Source organism: Mesocricetus auratus, unplaced genomic scaffold (assembly GCF_017639785.1).
Source record: "Mesocricetus auratus isolate SY011 unplaced genomic scaffold, BCM_Maur_2.0 Super-Scaffold_6730, whole genome shotgun sequence".
Taxonomy (NCBI): Eukaryota; Metazoa; Chordata; class Mammalia; order Rodentia; family Cricetidae; genus Mesocricetus; species Mesocricetus auratus.
The window spans coordinates 78,230,833-78,252,810 of NW_024429184.1; the positions used below are offsets into that span (position 1 = coordinate 78,230,833).

The window sequence follows — 21,978 nt, forward strand, 5'->3', positions numbered from 1 at the left end:
TCTTCTTTCTGTTTGCCATCTATTCTGAATTGTGTACTAATCAAACATTGAAGTAAATAATATTTACTATAGTTTCTATTCTTTTATACTATTTAGTAAGTTTTTGGCCTTTGATAAGAGGTAACAGTTTCTAAGGTAATTGTGGAAAATCAAATGGTAGTTGATGATGGAGACTACTGTATGACTGTGATGTGCTCTGCTCATATTCTTGGAGGGGAAGGTGTCCCCATTTACACATAGAACAGACATAAATGGTCTTTTTTGGCAATTACGCAAAGCATTGAACTAGTGTTTAAATATAAGGAACTTCAGGTCAACTGTATTGTTCTCTCTGAAAAACTGTGACCTTGTACATTTCTACTGTGACAGACATACATTTTTTAATTTTCTGAGCCATGTTATTACTTTGGGCAAGAAGGGAGGCACACTCAACCTTATAGCAAGAGTAGTTGTTGAAAAGTGCTATGAACCAACTTGAGTGCAATAATACGGACACTCGGGTAAACTTACATTGGATGTGCCTAAAGTGAATCTTTGGATGCTGAAATTTGAGTTCAGCTGTCCACACAGAGTGGAAAGCAATTGGACAGTAAAAAGTTTCTTTCTATGTGATTTTTGTCAAGATAAGCCAGTTTAGTAATTCAGAAAATGCTTTATTATAAGATTTTGTTTAGTCACATCTTAAAAATTGAAGGAAATTTCCTGATTGTACTATATGCTAAGTAATTTAACAGCATATTTTCTTTTAAAGAATGCAGATAATGATGCAGAGTAGTACAGGCTTTACCGATTTAGTTTGCTATCTTGAGAAGAGATGTTTATGAAGTTCTTAAAAAATGAGTTAACTGATAGGTTGCTTAGTATTGCATTGTACCATTTTCCTGAAGTTTTCAGAAATATGGATGCTTTAAATATTTGGAAGAACATGATGAAGATAATCTGACAGAACTTTCATTTGGAGGACTTAGAGATTTTATAAATTTATAGTACTTTATAATAATTTATGTAAAAATGCTATGTGATAGTTACCTTGAATACTTAAGACTTTTATCAAATGCCTGGCTTATCTCTAGAGTTTTTGGTATGTTTTAATATATTATCTTTGCAGTTTTATGATTGGAACATTTGTTTTATGTTTTCTTTACAGTTTGTGAATGGAACATATTTTCATGGGGGACAGTTTCTCTAAAAATCACTGTAGCTCTGTAAAGTTTGTTAAAAGAGTTTTGATGTTAGCTAATAAGAATAATGGGCATTAAACTTCAGTTCAAAGAATTAATTTCCTGAGTAAACATCTACATCATTGTATATATGAACATCCAGAAAACATTTTTTTCCCCTGTAGCCCTTCCTTTTCATTAATAGCATAGTGTGAGCCTTAGGGTAGCTTTGTCTCATCTTGGCTCTTATGGCCTACTTTTGTGTGGTCTAATAGTATTATAAATTCTTTTTCAGAATGAGGTTCCAAAAGGGTCCCCATTGTAGCAGGTAAGAGTCAGTTGTGTCAGCTAGCTTACATTTTCTGGAGTAGGTTATTGCTGTCTACAATCACCTGAAGTTTTAATTCATGTGAGGCCCTCAGACCAGCTGAGCCCTACTGAAGCCAGCGTCTCTATACTAAATATCCACCACAAATATTGGTATGCTCAGATGCATCATGACAAATTTGTCTAGCTATTTTTCTATGATTATGATGCTTAAGTGATTCTTGTCAAGAATTAAACATTCTTAAAAAGTAACAAATTTGGGGTTGAGAGATGACTCAGTGACTAAGAGTGAGTACTGTTCTTTCAGAAGTTCAGTTCCTAGCCACTCACATTGGATGACTTACAACTGCCTCTAATGCTAGCTGTAGGGGATCTGATGCCTCTGGCCTTCGTGCACACATGTACACACGCCTACACACACACACAAATAAAGATAAATCTTTTTAAAAATAGTAAAATTTTAAGTTACTCATAAGTTCACTTTTTAGAAGTGACTTTGAAGTTTTCTTATTTTTATTTATTTTTTTATGTGTACAGATGTTTTGCCTGAATGCATGTAGGTGGACAATGATTGTGCTTGGTGCCTGTGGAAGTCAGAAGAGGGTTTTTGATTCCCTGGAACTAGAGGAGCCACCATGTGGGTGCCTGGAATTGAACTCAGGTGTTCTGCAAGAGCAACATGTGCTCTTAACCACTGAGTCCTCTCTCCAGCCCCCTATAATTCCACTTTAACATTTGAGTATGTTGTTGTCTACAATACTTAACAAATTTGTCATACTGTGTATACTTCTGTGTTGTTGTTCTTTATAACATTGCATTTTTGAACCTTTAACTAATACATTATCCTAGATTGTTTGGATTTTGAATAATTTAGTTAACTATAAAAATAACTTCCCTAATACTTGCCATTTGGTCCCATTTTTATATTCTGCTGTGGTAAGAGTATGAACTTAGGGCTCCTGATCATACCGTTTAGAACTATGTTTAAAAATACATTATTGTATCTTTGAGTTTGAATATTTATGTATTATATTCTTTCTATAGATAAGTATTTATTTATTCTTGTTGATTTGGTGAAGAATTGGAGCTTCAGGTTCATTTGTATTACTTTGCTGTTTAGTGAAGTTGAAAAACTACCTTTGCCACTTGTTTCTTTTATTTTTTTTAATTAAAATAGAAAATAGAAATAAGCTTGCTTTACATGTCAATCCCAGCTCCCTCTCCCTCCCCTCCTCCCCTGCCCTCCACCAGTCCCACCAACCCCCCACCCAATTCCCCCCTCCACTTCCCAGGGAGGGTGAGGACCTCAATGGGGGGGATCTCCAAAGTCTGTCATATCATCTGGGGCAGGGCCTAGGCTGTCCCCCATGTGTCCAGAGACTGAGAGAACATCCCTGCATGTGGAGTGGGCTCCCGAAGTCCATTCGTATGCCAGGGATAAATACTGATCCACCTGAGGCCCCATAGATTGGGGAGGCCTCCTCACTGACACCCAAATTTAGGGGTTCTGGATCAGTTCATGCTGGCCTCTCAGTCATTAGTCTGGGGTCCATGAGCTCCCCCTTGTTCAGGTCAGCTGTTTCTGTGGGTTTCTATAGCCTGGTCTTGACCCCTTTGCTCATCACTCCTCTCCAACTGGGTTCTAGGAGTTCAGTTCAGTGTTTAGCTGTGGGTGTCTGCCTCTGCTTCTATCAGCTACTGGATGAAGGCTCTAGGATGGTACAAGGTAGCCATCAATCTCATTATTGGGAAGGGCATTTAAAGTAGCCTCTCCACTATTGCTTAGATTGCCAGTTGGTGTCATCCTTGTAGATCTCTGGAAATCACACTAGTGCCAGTTCTCTCCTCAAGCCTATTGCCACTTGTTTCTTTTGGTAAACAGTTTTCATAGTTTTCTTCTTGGCACATGTTTTTCTTCCTCTCCTCCTCCTCCTCCTCCTCCTCCTCCTCCTCCTCCTCCTCCTCCTCCTCCTCCTCCTCCTCCTCCTCCTCCTCCTCCTCCTCTTCTTCTTCTTCTTCCTCTTCTTCTTCTTCTTCTTCTTCTTCTTCTTCTTCTTCTTCTTCTTCTTCTTCTTCTTCTTCTTCTTCTTCTTCTTCTTCTTCTTCTTCTTCTTCTTCTTCTTCCTCCTCCTCCTCCTCCTCTTCTTCTTCTTCTTCTTCTTCTTCTTCTTCTTCTTCTTCTTCTTCTTCTTCTTCTTCTTTTCCTTCTTCTCCTTTTTTCTCTTAATTTGTAGGAGTTCTATATTCATCAAGAAATGCCAATATTTAAGAGATCATCTCTGCTTTCTGATTTTCTGCCCTGCACTTATTTTTACCCAGTACATGCAATGGGGCTAAAGGGAAAAAGGTTACTCTTTAAATTCTGCTTAAGCCAAGCACCACCAAGCAGGGTGGTACCCATCTATAATTCCATGCCAGAGGCCAAGACAGAAATTGAATGAAAGGCTTGGCTGTATAGTGTAAAGAGAGGCTTTTTCTTTGAGAGGAGCCTTCCCACCAGCCTGGTTCTAGAGCCGCATCAGTCCCAAATAAACACACAGGAGGCTATATTAATTATGAAGCTGTTGGCCTTGCTTGTTTTTTACTGGCTAGCTCTGACTTAAGTAATTACCCCATAATTGTTAATCTAAGTATGTTTCTTATCGGAGAAGTTCCGGGCTTCCTACCCCATGGCGGTTACATCTCAACTCTCCTTGTGTTTCTCTTACCCAGAGTCCTTCTGGACTCCTAGTCCCTCCTATCTAGATTCCCTATTGGCCAGCCAGTGCTTTATTGACAAATGCACAGGACTTCCCCAACAGTATAGCGAGTTCAAGACTAGCCTAAACTACTTATTGAGACTGTGTCTCAAAGACAGGAGTCTAAAGTTTAGGTATAGTAACACTCTGTAGTCACTCACAGCCCCCAGGAGGCTGATGCAGAGTGATTGCAAGTTAAACCAGCATGGAATATATAATGAGACACTGTCTCAAAAGCCACAAAAAATTAAAGTATAAATTCTATTTAGTCTGGTTTTCCTAAGCTAAATATACGACAGAAGAAAGTACTTCCTTCTCAAAAGATCATATATGTCCAAGAGAAAGTTTTGTTTTTAAAACAATTTTTTTAAAAGTGGAGACAGTGGATAAAGAGTAGTCAGAAGAAAAGGAGTAAGATGAAGTTAGAGGAAATGTAGGTAACAAACTTGAGGAGGTTTTTATTACTAATAGAATGGGGCTAAAAATTTGTGCAGTAGCATGTAGGTATAGAAAAAAGGTGAAATGATTAAAAAATTCTTAGTGTCTACAGTTATTCTTGATAATGAGCCATTCTTTTGCATCTTTGTAAAATGCCCTAAATGATAAAGTGAGCCATGCTTTTAGAAATAACCTGGAGTAAACATGATGGAACAATTCATAAGAATGTGTTTTCCAGTTTTGTTTATTTCATTTCTGGTGGTACTGGACATCAAACCCAACCAAGACCTTGCATGTGCTAGGCAGGTGTTCTCTCATTGAGTTATCCTAAGTCCATGACTGTTCATACACTTTCTTGATGTAGGTAGGTTTGTAGAAGCCCAACATTGATTCCATCAGTCAGTGGAATCTTATCAGTGAGTCCATTTTATTCAGCAAGTATTTGCATACCTAATATACAATGTTGGGGGGCATAATAGTAAATGAAGTCTCTTACCTCATGAAATGTACTCTTTCCTAAGGAACCAGATAATAAATGCATTCATTGTTACTAGGTGGTTCTACACTATGTAATAATAGTATGTAATAATATATATTAATGTATACCAATATATTACTAATATTGCTAATAAATACTAAGATGTATTAATATCTACCATATACCAATACTAGTAATAACAACTACCACAACAATAATAAAGCATATAGGAGATAAAGATTGAATGGGTGTTGGATAGAAACGTTATTGTAGTGTGAGAAGACAGCATATTTAATGTTGGTCCTGAAAATGAAGAGTTTAATACTGTTAGTTTTGTTAGAGGACTACACCAAAACAATCCAGATCAAGGATGAACAGTTTGTGTAGGGCCATATCTTAAACTAGAATCTATGAAACCACTCTTCTACAGAATATTAATACCAATTATTCACATATTTGGAATATCCTAGAGTGTGTGAAAACAAGTTTCTTTACTGCAGGACAACTTAGAACTATTAATAAGTCCTATATAGAGGATAAATATAAGCTACACTATGCATTATTAATTAATTAATTAATTAATTTATGAGTCAGAGTGTTATTGTAGCCCAGGTTGACTTCTAGTTGAACTTCTGATTCCCCCCACCTTCATCTTCCGAATACTGGTATTACAGGAATGTATTACCACATATGGTTTCATGTAGTGTTGGGAATTAAGCCTGGGCTTCATGCATGGTAGGCAAGTATTGTACATCCTGCATACTTAACCTGCATACCCCAAATTTAAACACAAGGCTCTTGCTCCTAGTGGCATACAGTCCTTTTAACACCCTGGCTGACATTGCAGTTTTTGTGAGACTGGCCCAGAACTACACAGAGCTATACATTCTTTATGTGGGTTTTCCACATAACTAGAAAACAAAACAAAAGCTTTCAGTTAGGTGAGAATTACCTTGTAATGATTCATTATTTGTTCACCTGACAAAGTATTACCTTTTAGGATTCTAAATCCAACACAGTTAAAATATTCAAATATACAGTGGTTCTCAACTAAAACTGTACATTAAAATTATCTTGAAAACTTAAAAAATAAAACAAACCTTAGATATCTTGGGGCCATTGTAGTTTGCAGTATTGCAGAGCCACTCTGTTTGGGCTCTTAAGTTTATCAAAGGCTAAAAACCAGTTAATTGCAGGTAAAGACAGTCATACAGTAAGAGAACAAATTTCCCAGATATATCATTGAAGCCATGAAAAAGGGATCATATGATGTTAGTGATTTTATTAATTTTCTTATATTAAGTTACTTTGGCTTGCTTATTGAATTTCAACACTGCTTATCAGTGGTATATCTACCAAGCTTTAAAAAACAACAACAATGCTGTTGCCACTTTCCTGAGTTAAATGTGTTTAAATAAAAATACACTTTTCTAAATTATTAATGTTCTACTAAGTGGCCCCAGTGTCTCAAAGCTGACATCATTTGTACTAGAGGATTTAAATGAGTGTTTAGGGAAACAGAAAATGTCAAGACTCCTTGACAAAAGCTGTGGTGTGTGATAGGAACTACATAGGCAGTGTTCTAGAAGGTGCTGGGAACTATTTTGCCCAGGTATAGAGACAGGCAGAAGTCCTGAATGTAGGTGGGAAACTAACTCACATTGACACTGGTGAAGATAGTGAGCAGCCCTTGAGCCCAGGGTACCCAAAACATAGTGGTTTATTCCAAGAATTCTCCCTCACCCAGTCAGGTGCCTAAATGCTGATGCCCAACTTGCAAGTGCTGCCACAAGAATCCTTTGTTACTTCTTGGATTCCTTACCCATTTGAAGGTTGACAGTATTTTAGAATTCCCAAAGACATAATAGTTTTCTAGTTAACATTGCTAAAATGGAAGCATTTCTGAATCACCTATGAACTTGTCTCTAAAGTGTGTTCATTTTATGGATTAAGGAAAAAGTATATTTAAAGTTTCTTTTGATGATATTTTAAAGACTACATAGCAAACTGGTTGGTTTGGGATTTTCTTTTTGAATTAGGTATTCTTCGCTGAGTTTGGTGGCATATACCCAAGCACTTGGGATATAGGAAGGCAAGAATACTGGGAATTCAAAGCCATTTGCAGCTATCTAGCAAGTGTGAAACTAGCCTGGGCTATGTGAAACTGTTTCCAAAACAACAAAAAGCAAAAGTATTTGAAACAGAAAGCAGCAGTTTGCTAAGTTTTAGCTTGTATTTTATTTTTTGGGTTGGGACATAAACCATATTTTTGCAGCAATAGGGAGGAAATACCATAAACCATTCATTTATTCCATAAACATTTGTCAACTCACTGATTCAAATCCTGTAATTTTTGTATGAAGATTATGAAAGAATACACTACGTTAGTATTTTTATATTCCTTGTTACTTAATGAGTTAATTTGTCAACAGTCTTCACTAAATTATGATATATTGTACATGGGGAGCATGCATTACTTTGAGTAAATATTTACTTTTGTACCAGCTATGCAACATACTGTATGGAATAGCAGAGCATGATGGTGCAGGCCTATAATCGCAACATTTAAGAGGCTGAGGCTGGAGGATCATTGAGTTTGAGGTCCATCTGGATTATAGCAAAATCCTTTCTTTGGGGGGGGCAGTACTGTAGGAAAGACCAGCTTACTGCAGGTTGATGTTCTGCATGAGGAAAAATAGTGCAGTAGCTACCCTTTCCTGGGAGAAGGTATGCCCTGAGATTTCCAGTGGATTCTGTAAACTGCATATAGTACCATGTCCTGTATATACTGTTTTTTTTTCTTCTGTATGTACATCTACTGTAAAGCTTAGTGTATAAAATAAGCACATTAATGTTAATCACAACAATGAAAATAGAAAAACTATAGCAGTACACTAAAAAGCTGTTGAATTAGTGTCTCAGAATATCCTATTGGACTATATTCACCCTTACTGTAACGTAGTGAGATGGCAGATATCATGCCTACATGGTGAGGTGAATACTATTCACCTAGAGCTGTGCTGTAACCCTGAAACAGTCTCGTAACTCAGATGGTAGCTTTCCTTGTGAATACTCTAGAGAAAAGCATGGTTCAGAGCCTCAGCTCACAGCTGTGGAATATTTCATCACACTACTCAGAATATTGTGCAAACTAAAATTTATCAACTAGTCATTTGCACGTTTTCCTATTATTTCTGTCTTCAGTTAACTCTAGGGTAACTGAAACCAAGAAAAATGAAAGTGCCCTTAGTGGGGCTGTACTTTACTTTCCCTTTGTTACGCAGATAAACTTTAATCCCACCCCCTTTTAAACATTTAAATTAGAAACAAGCTTGTTTTACATGTCAATCCCAGTTCCCTCTCCCTCCCTTCCTACCCTGCCCTCACCAACCCCCTATCCCATCCCTTTCTGCTCCCCAGGGAGAGTGAGGCCTTCCATGGGGATCTCCAAAGTCTGTCATATCATTTGGAGCAGGGCCTAGGCCCTCCCACATGTGTCTAGGCTGAGAGAGTATCCCTCTATGTGGAGTGGGCTCCCAAAGTCCATTCTTTTGCTAGGGATGAATACTAATCCACTGCCAGAGGCACCCATAGATTGCCCAGACCTCCTAACTGACACCCACGATCAGGGGGTCTGAGTTGGTCCTATGCTGGTTTCACAGCTATCAGTCTGAGGTTCATGAGTTCCCCCTTGTTCATGTCAGCAGTTTCTGTGGGTTTCTCTAGCCTGGTCTTGACCCTTTTTGCTCATCACTCTTCCCTCTCTGCAACTGGGTTCTAGGAGGGGAGCTCAGCATTTAGCTGTGGGTATTTGCTTCTGCTTCCACAAGCTACTGGATGAAGGCTCTAGGATGGCATAAAAGGTAGTCATCAATCTCATCCGGAAAGGGCGTTTAAGGTAGCCTCTCCACTATTGCTTAGACTGTTAGTTGGAGTCATCCTTGTAGATCTCTTTAAACCTACAATAGCTCCCTCTGTTATGGTATCTCTTGCTCTCTTCTATTCTTCCCCCAAGTCAATCTTCCTGCTCCCTCATGTCCTCCGCTCCCCTCCTCTTGTCCCCTTCTCTTTCCCTTAACTCCCTCCCCCATGTTCTCAATTTGCTTGGGAGACCTTGTCCTTTTCCCCTCCTCTAGGGGACCATGTATGCTCTCTCAGGGTCCTCCTTGTTAGGCTGCTAATCCTTTGCTCTATGTCTAAAATCCATATATGAGTGAATACATACCATGTTTGTCTTTTTGTGACTGGGTTACCTCATTCAGGATGGTTTCTTCTAGTTCCATTTGCCTGTGAATTTCAAGATTCCATTGTTTTTTTTTCCTCTGAGTAGTACTCCATTGTGTAAATGCAGCACATTTTCTTTATCCATTCTTCAGTTGAGGGGCATCTAGGTTGCTTTCAGGTTCTGGTTATTACAAATAATGCTGTTACGAACATAGTTGAACAGATGTCCATGTATGAATGTGTATCTTTTATGGTATATGTTTAAGAGTGGAATTGCTGGATCTTGTGGTAGACTGATTTCCCATTTTCCTGAGTAACTGCCATACTGATTTCCAAATCCATTGTTTTCCTTATTGGTGGTCTTAAGATGTAACCCAGGAGCTAGACGTTGGTGGCGCACACCTTTAATCCCAGCACTCGGGAGGCAGAGGTAGGCGGATTTCTGTGAGTTCGAGGTCAGCCTGATCTACAAGAGCTAGTTCCAGGACAGCCTCTAAAACAATACAGAGAAACCTTGTCTCGAAAAACAAAACAAAACAAAACAAAAGACATAACCCAGGACCTCAGACATGCTAGGGAGTTATCACTGAGTATGCAGATATTTGCAACTTTTAAATTAATAGTGATAGACTCAGCCAAGGTTCTTTTGTCTTAGAAGGTTCGAATTAAACAAATACTTGTAATTTTTTTTTATTTTAAAAACATAGTGTATGAGAATTGTGAGTTAACTGTGGAAAGTTTGATATGTTCTTGCCTAAGAATATCTTTGTAGATTGATGTCCTCATTACTGTGTAAAGAGTTCAAAGTTTATGAACTTCATTGTTGATCAGTTGAGATAAGGTTTGAACATCAAGATTTTTTTTCCCTGTAAAAGATATAGGCATTTATTACAACTGATGGGGTTTTCTCTGAGGTGAGAGTACAGTTACAGACTGTCAGATCTTATAAATATGTACATGCATAGATCTTCTTACAACAGAAAGACTGTTCTGCCTTTGCATAACTGACTGAAATTTGATCAGTAAGTAATCTTTCCTTGAGATTTTTAAGAGGAAATTCTGGAATCACAAATTTTACTAGAAGGAGACTTAAGACATAAAAATACTACTTTCATTTTAACACGCATAAACCTAATGAGTTCTGTTTTTCTTTGTGACAAAAATATTTAACATAGTAATCAAGTAACAAGTAACTGAAAATTACATTTATTTTAAAATAAAAAGACCAATTCTTTTAGAAATAACCTATAAGAAAAATTTTTGCTGGTATTGATTATATTGACTTGATATTTGTTGCTGAGTAAGCTATATAGATTTTTGTTGTTTTTTGTTTTTGAGACAACTATGTAACCCTTGGCAGGCTTGAAACTCACTATGTAGATCAGGTTGGCCTTGAAATTGCAGAGATTCACCTGTCTCTACTTACCAAGGACTGAGGTTAAAAGCATGTGCAAACACCCTGGCCATATATATATTTTTTTTTCCCAAGAATAAAACAAGGAAAAATTCAACTAATTGGGATTTTTAAAGTAGAAGTTGGTATTTGCAGGTAATAGAATACCATTTTGAATATTTGAGGATATGTTAAATACTTGTCATTTTACAAAAGTTTGGATAAAGATGTGGAAGTGGGTTTTGGTAAAAAGAAGAAACTCTGTAACAAGGATTTAATTCAAAGAATATGTACTAAAATATTAGGAATTTATTTTAGACTAAAACTTGACATTATATAGTTTACAGGGGTTAGCCTTAAGAGTAGTTTTGCAGTAGAAACAAAAACTTATTCTGGTTTTGTTTTCACACAGTGCCTTGAAGATAATACATTATAACCTTTTTTTTTTTTTTTTTTTTTGGTTTTTCGTGACAGGGTTTCTATGTGGCGTTGGAGGCTGTCCTGGAACTAGCTCTTGTAGACCAGGATGGTCTTGAACTCACAGAGATCTGCCTGCCTCTGCCTCCCGAGTGATTAAAGGTGTGCGCCACCACTGCCCGACCATTATGACCATCTTAAGGATAATTGTTTTGGGAATAGATTTTGCTTTAATAATAACACCATTTCTAGATTGTACAGATTCAAAAGTCCTCCTTTAAAATAATTTGAGTTTGTATTGTAGTCATTTAAAGAAGTGGATTATTAAATTTGCTTTCAGTGAGGCAGATGTCAGTATCCTTAAGATCACAAGTGAGAGCTATTTCCAGGTTAAGTGATAACAGTTTAATGTAGCTGTTATTTAAGTGCCTAGTGGTCTGCCCTTCACTTCCATGAATTCCTATAGTTGTCCAGCAATCTAAAAATGATAGAACCTGGGTCCTGTTTGGATTTAATTGTAGTCTGTAAATGGATAGTCATGACAGGAAGCATGTTTCAACCTCCAACATTAGTCCAGGCATTGCTGAAATGCTTTTATGTAAGAGTTTAATCCTTTATCTGGGCTATGACATCTCTTAATATCTGTGCATAGAATTTTCTTTTATCTGTTTCATTTATGGCTTTTTTCATGGGATAGAGAATTAGACGATAAAGCCGAAGACTTAACTAAGAGTTGTTACTCCACTTAAGTTATTTGGCAAATGTTAGGGAACATGTTTAGTTAAAACTCTCTTACTGACCTTTATTTCCTCACAGTATTTCACTTTATTTTGAGGCATTATTCTCTCATTAAGTTAAATTATATATTCAAACAATGTTTCTATAGCCTGTTTCTCCCTGGTGTTTACTTGTTCAGCATTCTGAAGTATTATATGCCTAATAATTTGAGAAGACTCTTAAGTAGCAGATTAAAGTAATCTAGTTATTAGAGCCACTTATGAGACAGTAAGTTATATTGATATATATTTTACAGGCATTATTAAAATTGAGGTAAATTTAAAAGTCCAAGTAAAATTTTAATTTGGAATGTATAAGAAGTTAAAAGCTTAAGATTAAATATTTTACATGAATTTTGAAGTTTTTAAAAATTTTATATGTATAAGTGTTCTGCTTAAATGTATGTATATGTACCACATGTGAGCCTGTTGCCTCTGAGGTCAGAGGAGGGCATTAGATCCCCTGGAACTGGAGTTACAGATGGTTGTGAGCCATATGAGTACTGGGTACTGAACCCCAGTCCTCTGTAAGAGCAAGTGTTCTTTGTTTGTTTGTTTGTTTTTGGAGACAGGGTTTCTCTGTGGCTTTGGAGGCTGTCCTGGAACTCGCTCTGTAGACTAGGCTGGTCTTGAACTCACAGAGATCCACCTGCCTCTGCCTCCTGAGCACTGGGATTAAAGGTGTGCTCCAATGCCTGGCAAGAGCAAGTGTTCTTAACTGCAGAACCATCTCTCTAGCCCCTTACATGAAGTATTTTAAAATAAGGAACTTATTTTTTTCTTTTTTCCCCTTTCCTTCTTTCTTTCCTTTCCTCCCTCCTTTCTTTCTGTTTTGTAATTTTTCCCAAGTCAGAAAAAGGAGTCTAATCTCAGGGATTGCCTACACATATATACCTATCACCTTAATTCTGAATTCATTAAAATTAATTTTTTGAGTGTCTAGATGCAAATTCCTGTGTTGTAGTCTATAGTGATAGGAATGGATCCAGTCATCAATATGCTGTCCATTTGTTGCTTCCTTACATGCAGGGGAAAATGTCCCTCAATATAAACTTAGTTACAGTAATTAAACTGGGGAGGGCAAGGGCTTTTATTTTAAAACAATATCTTTAAATATAAATTACTGCTAACAGGTTGAATAAAAAAAATGTAAGATATCTAGCCTTGGCATGGTGATGCATGCCTGTAATTCTAGTACTTAGGAGACAAAGAAAATGTATCTGAGTTCAAAGCCAGTCTGGTATGCTTTAGATAACAAATTTCAGGCCAGTTTCTGCACATAGCAATTTCCAGGCTATACAGGGCTACATAATGCACTCCTGTTTTTAAAAAGCAACACACACACACACACACACACACACACACACACACACACACACACACACACACATTTATTTTGCTTATTGCCTTACTGTTATGTAGGTTTTAAGCAAGGACCTCTGAGTATAGGTGTTTCTAGGCTTATGAAAGCTTATCTGACTCATGCAAGTACACTGTGGTTGTTAATAAAAAATTATGTAGTAAATCATTTTGTTCATCAAGTCATCTTAGATTGATATTACTGATAGACTTTTGTCAGTGACGAGATCTTGCTATGTAGCTGCCCTTGAATTGTAATCCTCCTGCCGCACCCTTGCTTCATTTTGGGATTGCAGGCCCTTTTCACCTTATTTGACTCTTACTGATAATTTTCTTTTTTTTTTTTCTTCCTCTTTCTTTCTTAAAATTTCAGTTTGTTTCTTTATTTTTAAAACAGGGGTGCCTGTAATGCAGGTTGACCTGAACTTACTCTGTAGCCAAGGATGATCCTGAACCTGTGACTCTGGTTCTACCTCTTAAGTTCTGGGATTACAGTTGTGTATCATCACACCAGGTCTTAAGTTTCATTTTTAATATGCAGTTGGCTTTGCCTAATGTTGGTTAGACTACAGTTACAGGAAAAATGGTATACTGTCTTCATATGCATATAAGAAATTACGGGCAAATGACCTTAACAAAAAGCAGTTTTCTGAAAGTATTATATTTTATTTAGTATATGCCTTTTTATTCTTTTTAAAATGACTTAAATAATGTATGGAGGTGGTAAGAAGATTTTGTCTTAAGCCACATGCCAGTAAGTATAAGTATCAAATGTAGTTCTACCAAATTTATTAAATTTAATATTAAATGTATTTTATTGATTTGTTTTATAAAATTCTTCTTAGGTTCTCTCATATTCTCTTCAAAAAATGGCATAGGTGCCTTTAATCATAGCATAGACAAGAAATGTGTCAGTTTATCTAGGAGGTATGTGAATTTATAAACATAGATAACATTGAAAACTACTTCTATGCTTTTGGAGGGGTGTCTTAATTTTTCCTTTGAAGTTTAGGGAAGTTAGAGTCAGCAGCAGGCTGACTAAGTATGGAGTAGATGATCTCATTGCTGTATTAGGTCACTACAGTATTACCCAGAATTTGACATAAACAACAAAGGAATGGCCTCCAAGAAATGTATTCTTAACTTCTGTCAGAGCCTTGAAGGTTTGAGAAGAATGTTATGAAATTGCTGGTTTTATTTTATTGCATATTCTTGATATCCTTTATACACTTGTGCATCTGGAGTGTAACTAATAGACTAAATAAAACATTTGAAAAAGAAATGTTTCTTGTTACTCTATTGAGGACTCTGTTGTAATGTTAGTTATTAACTACTAGCTAATTGATTCTATTCCTGAGTCAAGAAATGATATTTCTATAATAAAATTAGCAGTGTTAGTTTATGGTTAGAATAATGAATTTTACACAATATATTCAGGATGATTTTCAGTTTTGGAATTGGTGTATTGAAAAGGGAGATAAGCCGGGCGTTGGTGGCGCACGCCTTTAATCCCAGCACTCGGGAGGCAGAGGCAGGCGGATCTCTGTGAGTTCGAGGCCAGCCTGGTCTACAAGAGCTAGTTCCAGGACAGCCTCCAAAGCCATAGAGAAACCCTGTCTCGAAAAACCAAAAAAAAAAAAAAAAGAAAAGGGAGATAAAACACCACTATAAACCTAAATGTCTGTCTTTTCCTTTAAATTGTGTGCTCTACTGGTTATCATGTTAAAAAAATCAAGGAGTATTTGGGAAAATGGCAAAATGTAAGACTGTGTCTGTTTAAAGAAGGAACTAGAATGTTGAATGAATGAATCTTTAGCAAGGAGCTAGACTTGGAGAGGTTACACTGGTGTGAGCTCTCTGGCATCTGTAGTGTATGCTTTAGTCTGTTTCTGCAGATAGGAGTCCTTAAAGCAGACGGCAACCTCTTCAGACGCCCTGTGCCTATATTTCTAGGTTCTTTAAGTATCTCTATAAGTGATATTGGGTTATCTTTTGAATTAATTCACTTGATTCAGCACTTTCTTTTCTCTGTAGAGAATCCTGAAGTGTTAAACTGTCATTTTCTTTTGATCAGCTTTTCAAGTATTTTGAGTATTCCCTTTACCTCTTGGATCCTTTCAAAGTGATAAATGAAACTCTTATGTCCATCATAGGTAACTTTGTTTCTGAACAAAATGACTTATTGTTTATTAGTGTGAAGAAAAGACAATGTGATTCCTAAAACCATTTCCATGGTAGGAACTTTATGATAGTCCTCAATTTCAATAATTGAGATGAGTATAGTAGAAAAAGTTTAGAGCAGACTGGTTTATTTTTATTTTAAAAGTGGCATAGTTCTTAAACAAAATGTAGTTCATATTGCTGAATTTCATCTCTGTTTAGTTCCCCCTTTTAACATTTTTCTTTTTATTAAAATAGTTTTATGATGTTATTCTGAAGAAAAATACACTCACAGCTTTTGATGCTTAAGGTTGCCTTTCCAAAGATAGCTCTTTTAAAAGTTTTTGTTTTCTGTTAATATAAATCTAAGAGATGGGCTGCTTTCTAGTGTTTTTTAAACTCCAGTCTGCTTCCTGTATGTGGAAGTCTGTCCCTTTCCTCCAGTTCCTCAAGCCTGTACCTTGTTACCTTACTAGCCCCCATGCACATGTGTACACACATGTTACTTTCTGATGTTCCTTGGCTAGGTGATTCCTCAGAACTTCCTTTCAGACTAACTTCCTATTTCATTATCTGAGTGGAGGCTGGGCTGAGTGATGTCTGTCCCCTCATTCTCCTCCCGGAAGTTTTGTGCATAATGGCACTGGTCATGGGCCTGATGGGAGAATGGGGGCCACTTGAGGTTCCTCAGTAGCAACAGGACAGACACTCTGTCCATGTTTGGGAATTGGAGAGATGAGGTGTAACAGAGATGAAAGGAATTTTCTCTGGGTTTTGTTGTATATTACTGTAGTCATAGAAACACTCAAAGGAATAAACTGTGTTTGCTCAACATGGTCTAAGTGATGTTTTTAGGTGTCTGGGATACACAAGAAATCCTATTCTGGATTTAAGTGCCTTTTATAATGAGAGATTGGGGATGTAAGTTAGTGGAAGTGCTCTGTAGGTAGGGATGATGCTGAGTGTGGACCAATCTAAAATGATGTTTGGTTTTGAGATGCTTTTTATAAGAATATTTGCAAACTAATATGTCACTTATGTTTCTTGGATTTTCTTCTTTTAGTGTTTTTGAAACAGGGTCTTCCTTTGTAGTTAATTAGGGGTAGCCTAGAACTTGCTATGTAGTCTAGGTTGGTCTTAACTTATAAACCTTGTGTTCTAGTTTCCTAGGTACTGAGATTAGAGAATAAAACCTGTATTAATGATGACCTCATTTAACTTAATCTTAGTCTGACATTTAGCAAGTTAAGTTTGTTATAACCAATATAAGGCACCAGCTGAGGCATTGCTATTTCCCCAAAGCTTCTTGCATGCGAACTTGTTCTGCAGAGTACATGGAAAAAGAAGCAGACAGACAAAATAGGCAGCAAGATGGGCCAGTAGGCAAGTGTTTTCCTTTTGTTTGTTTTGAGACATTCTATGTATGCGGATCAGAGTTTGTGTGTCTTTGCCCCCAAGTGTTGGGATTAAAGACATTCCACACCATGCCTGACAGGCTGTATTTTTTTTTTAACTCCTGTTGTATTGTGTCAGTGTCATCTTGTTTATAAAGTGTATTGTGTGTGGTGTGTGTATGAGTATGTCCCCATGTGTGTTTACCATGTATGTGCATGTGTATGGAGGCCAGAGGACATCCTAAGTTTCATACTCAAGAATGCCATTCACCTCATGTAAGTTTGGATTCCTCATTGGTCTAGAGCATAGCAGTTTAGTCTAGATTGTCTGGACACTGTGTTTTCATGTGGGTTCTGGAGGACTGAATTCAGTCCTGGTGCTTCTGAGTCAAGCACTCTATTGACTGAGCCAGCCCTCAACATCTATTGGTTGTTGTTCACCACTCAGCATAACCTATGAAGAAACATTGCTAACACATTTGCTAGAGTCATAACAGCCAAGAGAAGTGAGAGAAGGCTTCAGTTTTTGTGTCTCCTACCAAAATATCAAGACTCACTCAGAGTCTTTCTTTAGTAGTTCCACCTAATAAGAGCTTAGGCTTTCCATCTATACAGAAAGAAGCAGGTGAAGGGTAGATACCTAGGCAGTTTAGCTAGACTGTGTCTCAAGATTTAAAAAGACTCTGAGTGTAGCTTAATGGTAATGCTTAGCATTCATGAGATTCTGGGTACTGAAAAAGGTGGGATTGCAGAGAGTTAGATTGTGTGATTACTTCATATAGTTATAAAATACTGTGCTTCTAGTTGCCAAATTTGGAAGGAAATTCATTATGGATAAGCATAGTAAAGAGATATTTTGTATATGTGATTTTGATGTTTTTTTCCCATTAGAATACATTTGAAAAAGAAACTTAATTTTACTAAACACTTAGTATCAATAATGGAGAAGGTTAAAGGTCATAAAGAGTGAACTTCAGTTTATTAGGAAAGAGTAGCAACACAGATTCACCAGTATTTGTATTTGAAAAGTTAGAGCGGGGCTGGGGGTCACTTAGTAAAGTGCTTGCAGCACAAACATGAGGGCCTGAGTTCGGTTCCAGAACATATAAAAAAGCCAGCTGGAATACTGTAGATTTCTGATCCCAGCACTGGGGAGAGGAGGATCCCTGGGGTTTGTTAGCCAGGTAGCATAGCCTATTTGGGGAGGTGCAGGCCAGTGAGAGTTCCTATTTCAGAGCAACACAAGGTGAATGATGCCTGAGACTAGAAAGGATATTCAGGGTTGGTGCATTCCCATGCATGTGCGCAGACATACAGACATACACATAGACACACATACAGAGGGAGAGGGAAAGAGGGAGAGAGAGAGATTAGAATGTATTCATGTCAGATGGGAGCTGAATACAAACCTAGCACAGTGTATTATGTTGCTGGGGATTGAGCCCAGGATCTACTGCATGCTAGGCAGGGGAGTTGACAACTGAGCTACCTCTCCAGCCTTGTGTTAATGTTCTTATATAACACATATATAGTTGGTGGATTTTTTGATTTTAAATTTTCTTCCTTTGTAATTGCAGCAAATGATAAAACATACAAAATGTAAACTAGACATAGTGGTACATGTCTATGATCCTAGCACTCAGGAGGATCCTCTGTCTGGGTCCTCACGTGAAAGCAATTAGTGAGGGGAACTAGCACATGGATAAACCACAGGTTGATGTTATTAACTAATTGTTTGCTTTTATAAGGAGATGCTTTTAATGATTGTGTAAAAACTAGCAAATTTATTACCGTGTGCCGATTTTTATGACTGTGAATGGGTCTCAGCAGATGGAAGAATGCTTTTGGGTAGCCTTATTTGTTGTAACATGGAATATACTTCTGTTAACAATTGAATCTTAAATTGTTAGTGTTTCGATGTAGACCAACCTAAAGCAACGGTTTTGATGTTCTTGAAAGTTAATACAATATATTAGTAGGAATTCAGTTGTTCTGTAAGCATATAGGAATAATCAGGAGCGTGCTTATTCTGTGCAGCTATAAGTTGACAGTATAGATCTTTCTGTTAACAAACCAAACTTTCATAGCTTCTCAGTGGTTTGATTGCTTTACTTGAAGATATATTTAAAAAGATAAAGCAGACAACGGGTTGTGAACTGACTCAGTGGAGAAAGGTGCTTTTTGCCGACCTGAGTTTGATCCTCAGAACCCACAAGGTGGAAGGAGCAAACTGATTCCTGAAAGTTGTCTTCTTGTCTTCTGACCTACTCTCTCTCTCTCTCTCTCTCTCTCTCTCTCTCTCTCTCTCTCTCTCTCTCTCTCTCTCTCTCTCTCTCTCTCTCTCTCTCTCTCTCTCTCTCTCTCCCCCCATAGTAAGTGTAAAAAGAACCAACTGAAGAAAATTAAATTCTGTTCAGCCAGAATCACACTTTAAAATACTATCACACACTGTCACCGTTATTTATCTAATATCACATTTTTTCAGAGTTCAAACCCTGTTGCCACTTCTGTACACTAGTTTTGGCTGTCTAATGGTAGGTGTAAAATGGCCTTGGACAAGATCCTTACTAGTGCTTTCTCATTGAAAGTCAAAGCTGGAAAAGTTCTTTATTAGTTTGTATAGTTCTGTGTTGTCATTGTTTGAATCCATTGGAAATGAAAAATGACAGTGACTATAATTTAACTGTTAAATATAATTAAAATATGAAAATATTGCTGTTTTGTTTATGATAAATACTAAATTTAAACTAAGTTATAAGGTGTGCGGTTTGGAAATATGGAAGATACAAGAATGAAGCCAGATAACAAGTTTATGCTTGTATTTTCTACTGATGAAGACTTTCAGACAAGTTATTTCCATGGGTAGGTGATGTGGCTCTGCATGTATACATACATTTATACTTATTTGCATGGTTATACATGTAGGAGTAGTACAATTTTGGCTTGGCCTGTGACCTGTTTTCTCAGCTTGGGGGTCGAGATGGGGAATATGTGGATAAATGGCTCTGAATTGGATTTGGGTCTATAAATTTCAGAATAAATCAGCAAACAGTTGAAGAAACCCACAAAACTTTCAAAAATAGAACCCATGGTCACATAGTCAATATTGTACTTGGTTCCCTTACTTTCTGTGCCTAAGTATTAAGACATCACGCAGTATCATGATTCCACAATAGTAATTTTGAACTCTGACGAAAATTCTATAGAAAAGATGCACTTTTTTTAAAGAAATGAAAAACCTCAAATGTGAACAAATTTTACTGTTTGAATAAAAATCCATTATCATTTTTTGTTAAATTTTATGGGCTTTGATGAGCTTGACTTACCTCTGTAAGGAAACTGGAAATGATTTTAAGTAGTCAACTAAAATTGCTACCATCGTCAGAATTTCATATTGTGATGTGTCTGTCCTTTATATAGTGGCACCTGACAACCCATTTGCTTTTATGTCTGATCACTTTTTATATTTTTAAAAAATGATGCCACTTAAGATATGGGATATAGCCCATCTGTATTCTGTGTTTTGTTCAGTGAGTTATACAATGGATGTATGTACTGAAACAATAAGCCTTCATTGTATGTTATTTTTACATTCACTGATATATATATTCATAGTCATAAGTAGGTGTGTTTGTTACTCATTTGTTGGGTGATGTTAACTTCTGTGGAGACACAGTTTGCTTGTTCTTCATAGCTAGCTATTGGGAAGGACAGCATTCCCTTTAGCTCTGTTCTAGAATGGGGGGATGATTGAGGGGTTTACTGAAAGAAAACTATTTCGAAGTCCTTTTGCTACTGTGTTAGGAAGAGGGTGGCAATACCATTTTAAAGCATGTGCTCATTTTATAAGCATGAATGCTGGGCTATTGTAGCATGAATTACTGTAGTATGATTACTGTGGTGCTTACCTGAAGTTAGTGATGTGATTTGGGTTTGGGAGCATGTTCTTATTTTTCCAATAAGAACTTTCTCAACTTCTTTTAAAACTTACTCACAAGGATGCTATCCTTTACTTGAATGAAATTATCTTTCTCAGGGAAAAGAAAATATAAATATCCCTTGTCCTTCTTCATAAGATACCCAAAGCAAAATCCTGACAGTGGGTTTTGTGGTATTGCCTTTTTGTAGAGTTTTGTAAAGTGTGTAACATCCCTGTTACTGTAAAAGAGCCTTGCTGGAGGTAAATAAGTTAGTGGATAGCGTTCTTGTGCCAACTTTATTTAGTAAACAAGAAATGTAGGTGTGATTTTCCTCTCCAAGCTTACTAGGAATTTTTAGTATTAGCTACTAAAAGAGCTAAACTCATTTTTTCTAAGGGCACTAAGTTAGATTTCAACAGTTTCCTGCAGTTTCCCCTCATTTTCTTTGTGGAGTCATCATCGCCTTTTCTTAATCTGTTGCTCTGTAGGAATAATTCAGTGTCACATTGTGTAGTCTTGTCTTCTGTTCTTCATAGTAATGACCTTTTGCTCTTTCCAAAATGTGTCCCTCATCTTTGTAAACCTGGTTTATCTTCTCTACTTCAGCATCATGTTCAAAATACCAGATGCATAAAGTGAGCTCTCATCAGATACAGTGGTAGTTAAGGCAGCTGGCATTTAGTGGGCTCTTAGTTAATTGGAGAGGTATTTCTTACCCCACAAGTTAGATACAAGTATACATTTTTTTTCCTCCCTAGATGGACCTCCAGTTGTAGCTCATTATGATATGTCTGACACCAGCTCTGACCCAGAAGTGGTAAATGTGGACAATTTATTGGCGGCTGCAGTAGTTCAAGAGCACAGTAATTCAGTAGGCGGCCAGAACACAGGAGCTACCTGGAGGACCAGCGAGCTTCTAGAGGCAGGTTGGTCTCCCCTCCCTTTTCTAATGACATAATATGCATGAGTCCTGCCAACCATTTCTTCTGATCGTAGGCCCTGCTGAGGAGAGTAAGCCATGCACAGCTATCTGTCATTGAATGATTGTGACTATCCAGGCTGCCCTGTATAATGAAAGATTTGAGTAGCATATCATTTTACTTCTTAATTAGAAGGAAGCAAATAAAAATGTATGAATGTGTAGGCATCAAGTTCCAGGAGGCAGATTCTTGTGTTAAAATGCTTCTATGAAAA

At 37.1% G+C, this 21,978-nt stretch overlaps 1 protein-coding gene across 4 annotated transcripts in view; it reads left to right on the forward strand.

Annotated features, from left to right (window-relative positions):
• The window catches only part of CUNH18orf25 (chromosome unknown C18orf25 homolog), a 69,451-nt gene that overhangs the window by 26,181 nt on the left and 21,292 nt on the right, over window positions 1–21,978 (forward strand). For 3 of the 4 annotated variants that reach the window (XM_013118044.3, XM_005076468.4, XM_040741563.1), the window contains exon 3: window positions 21,543–21,710. The exons of the other annotated variant lie outside the window; for it this stretch is intronic. In XM_013118044.3, the coding sequence (XP_012973498.1) occupies window positions 21,543–21,710 (168 nt within the window). The remainder of the gene's footprint in view (window positions 1–21,542; window positions 21,711–21,978) is intronic. 4 annotated transcript variants of the gene reach the window in all.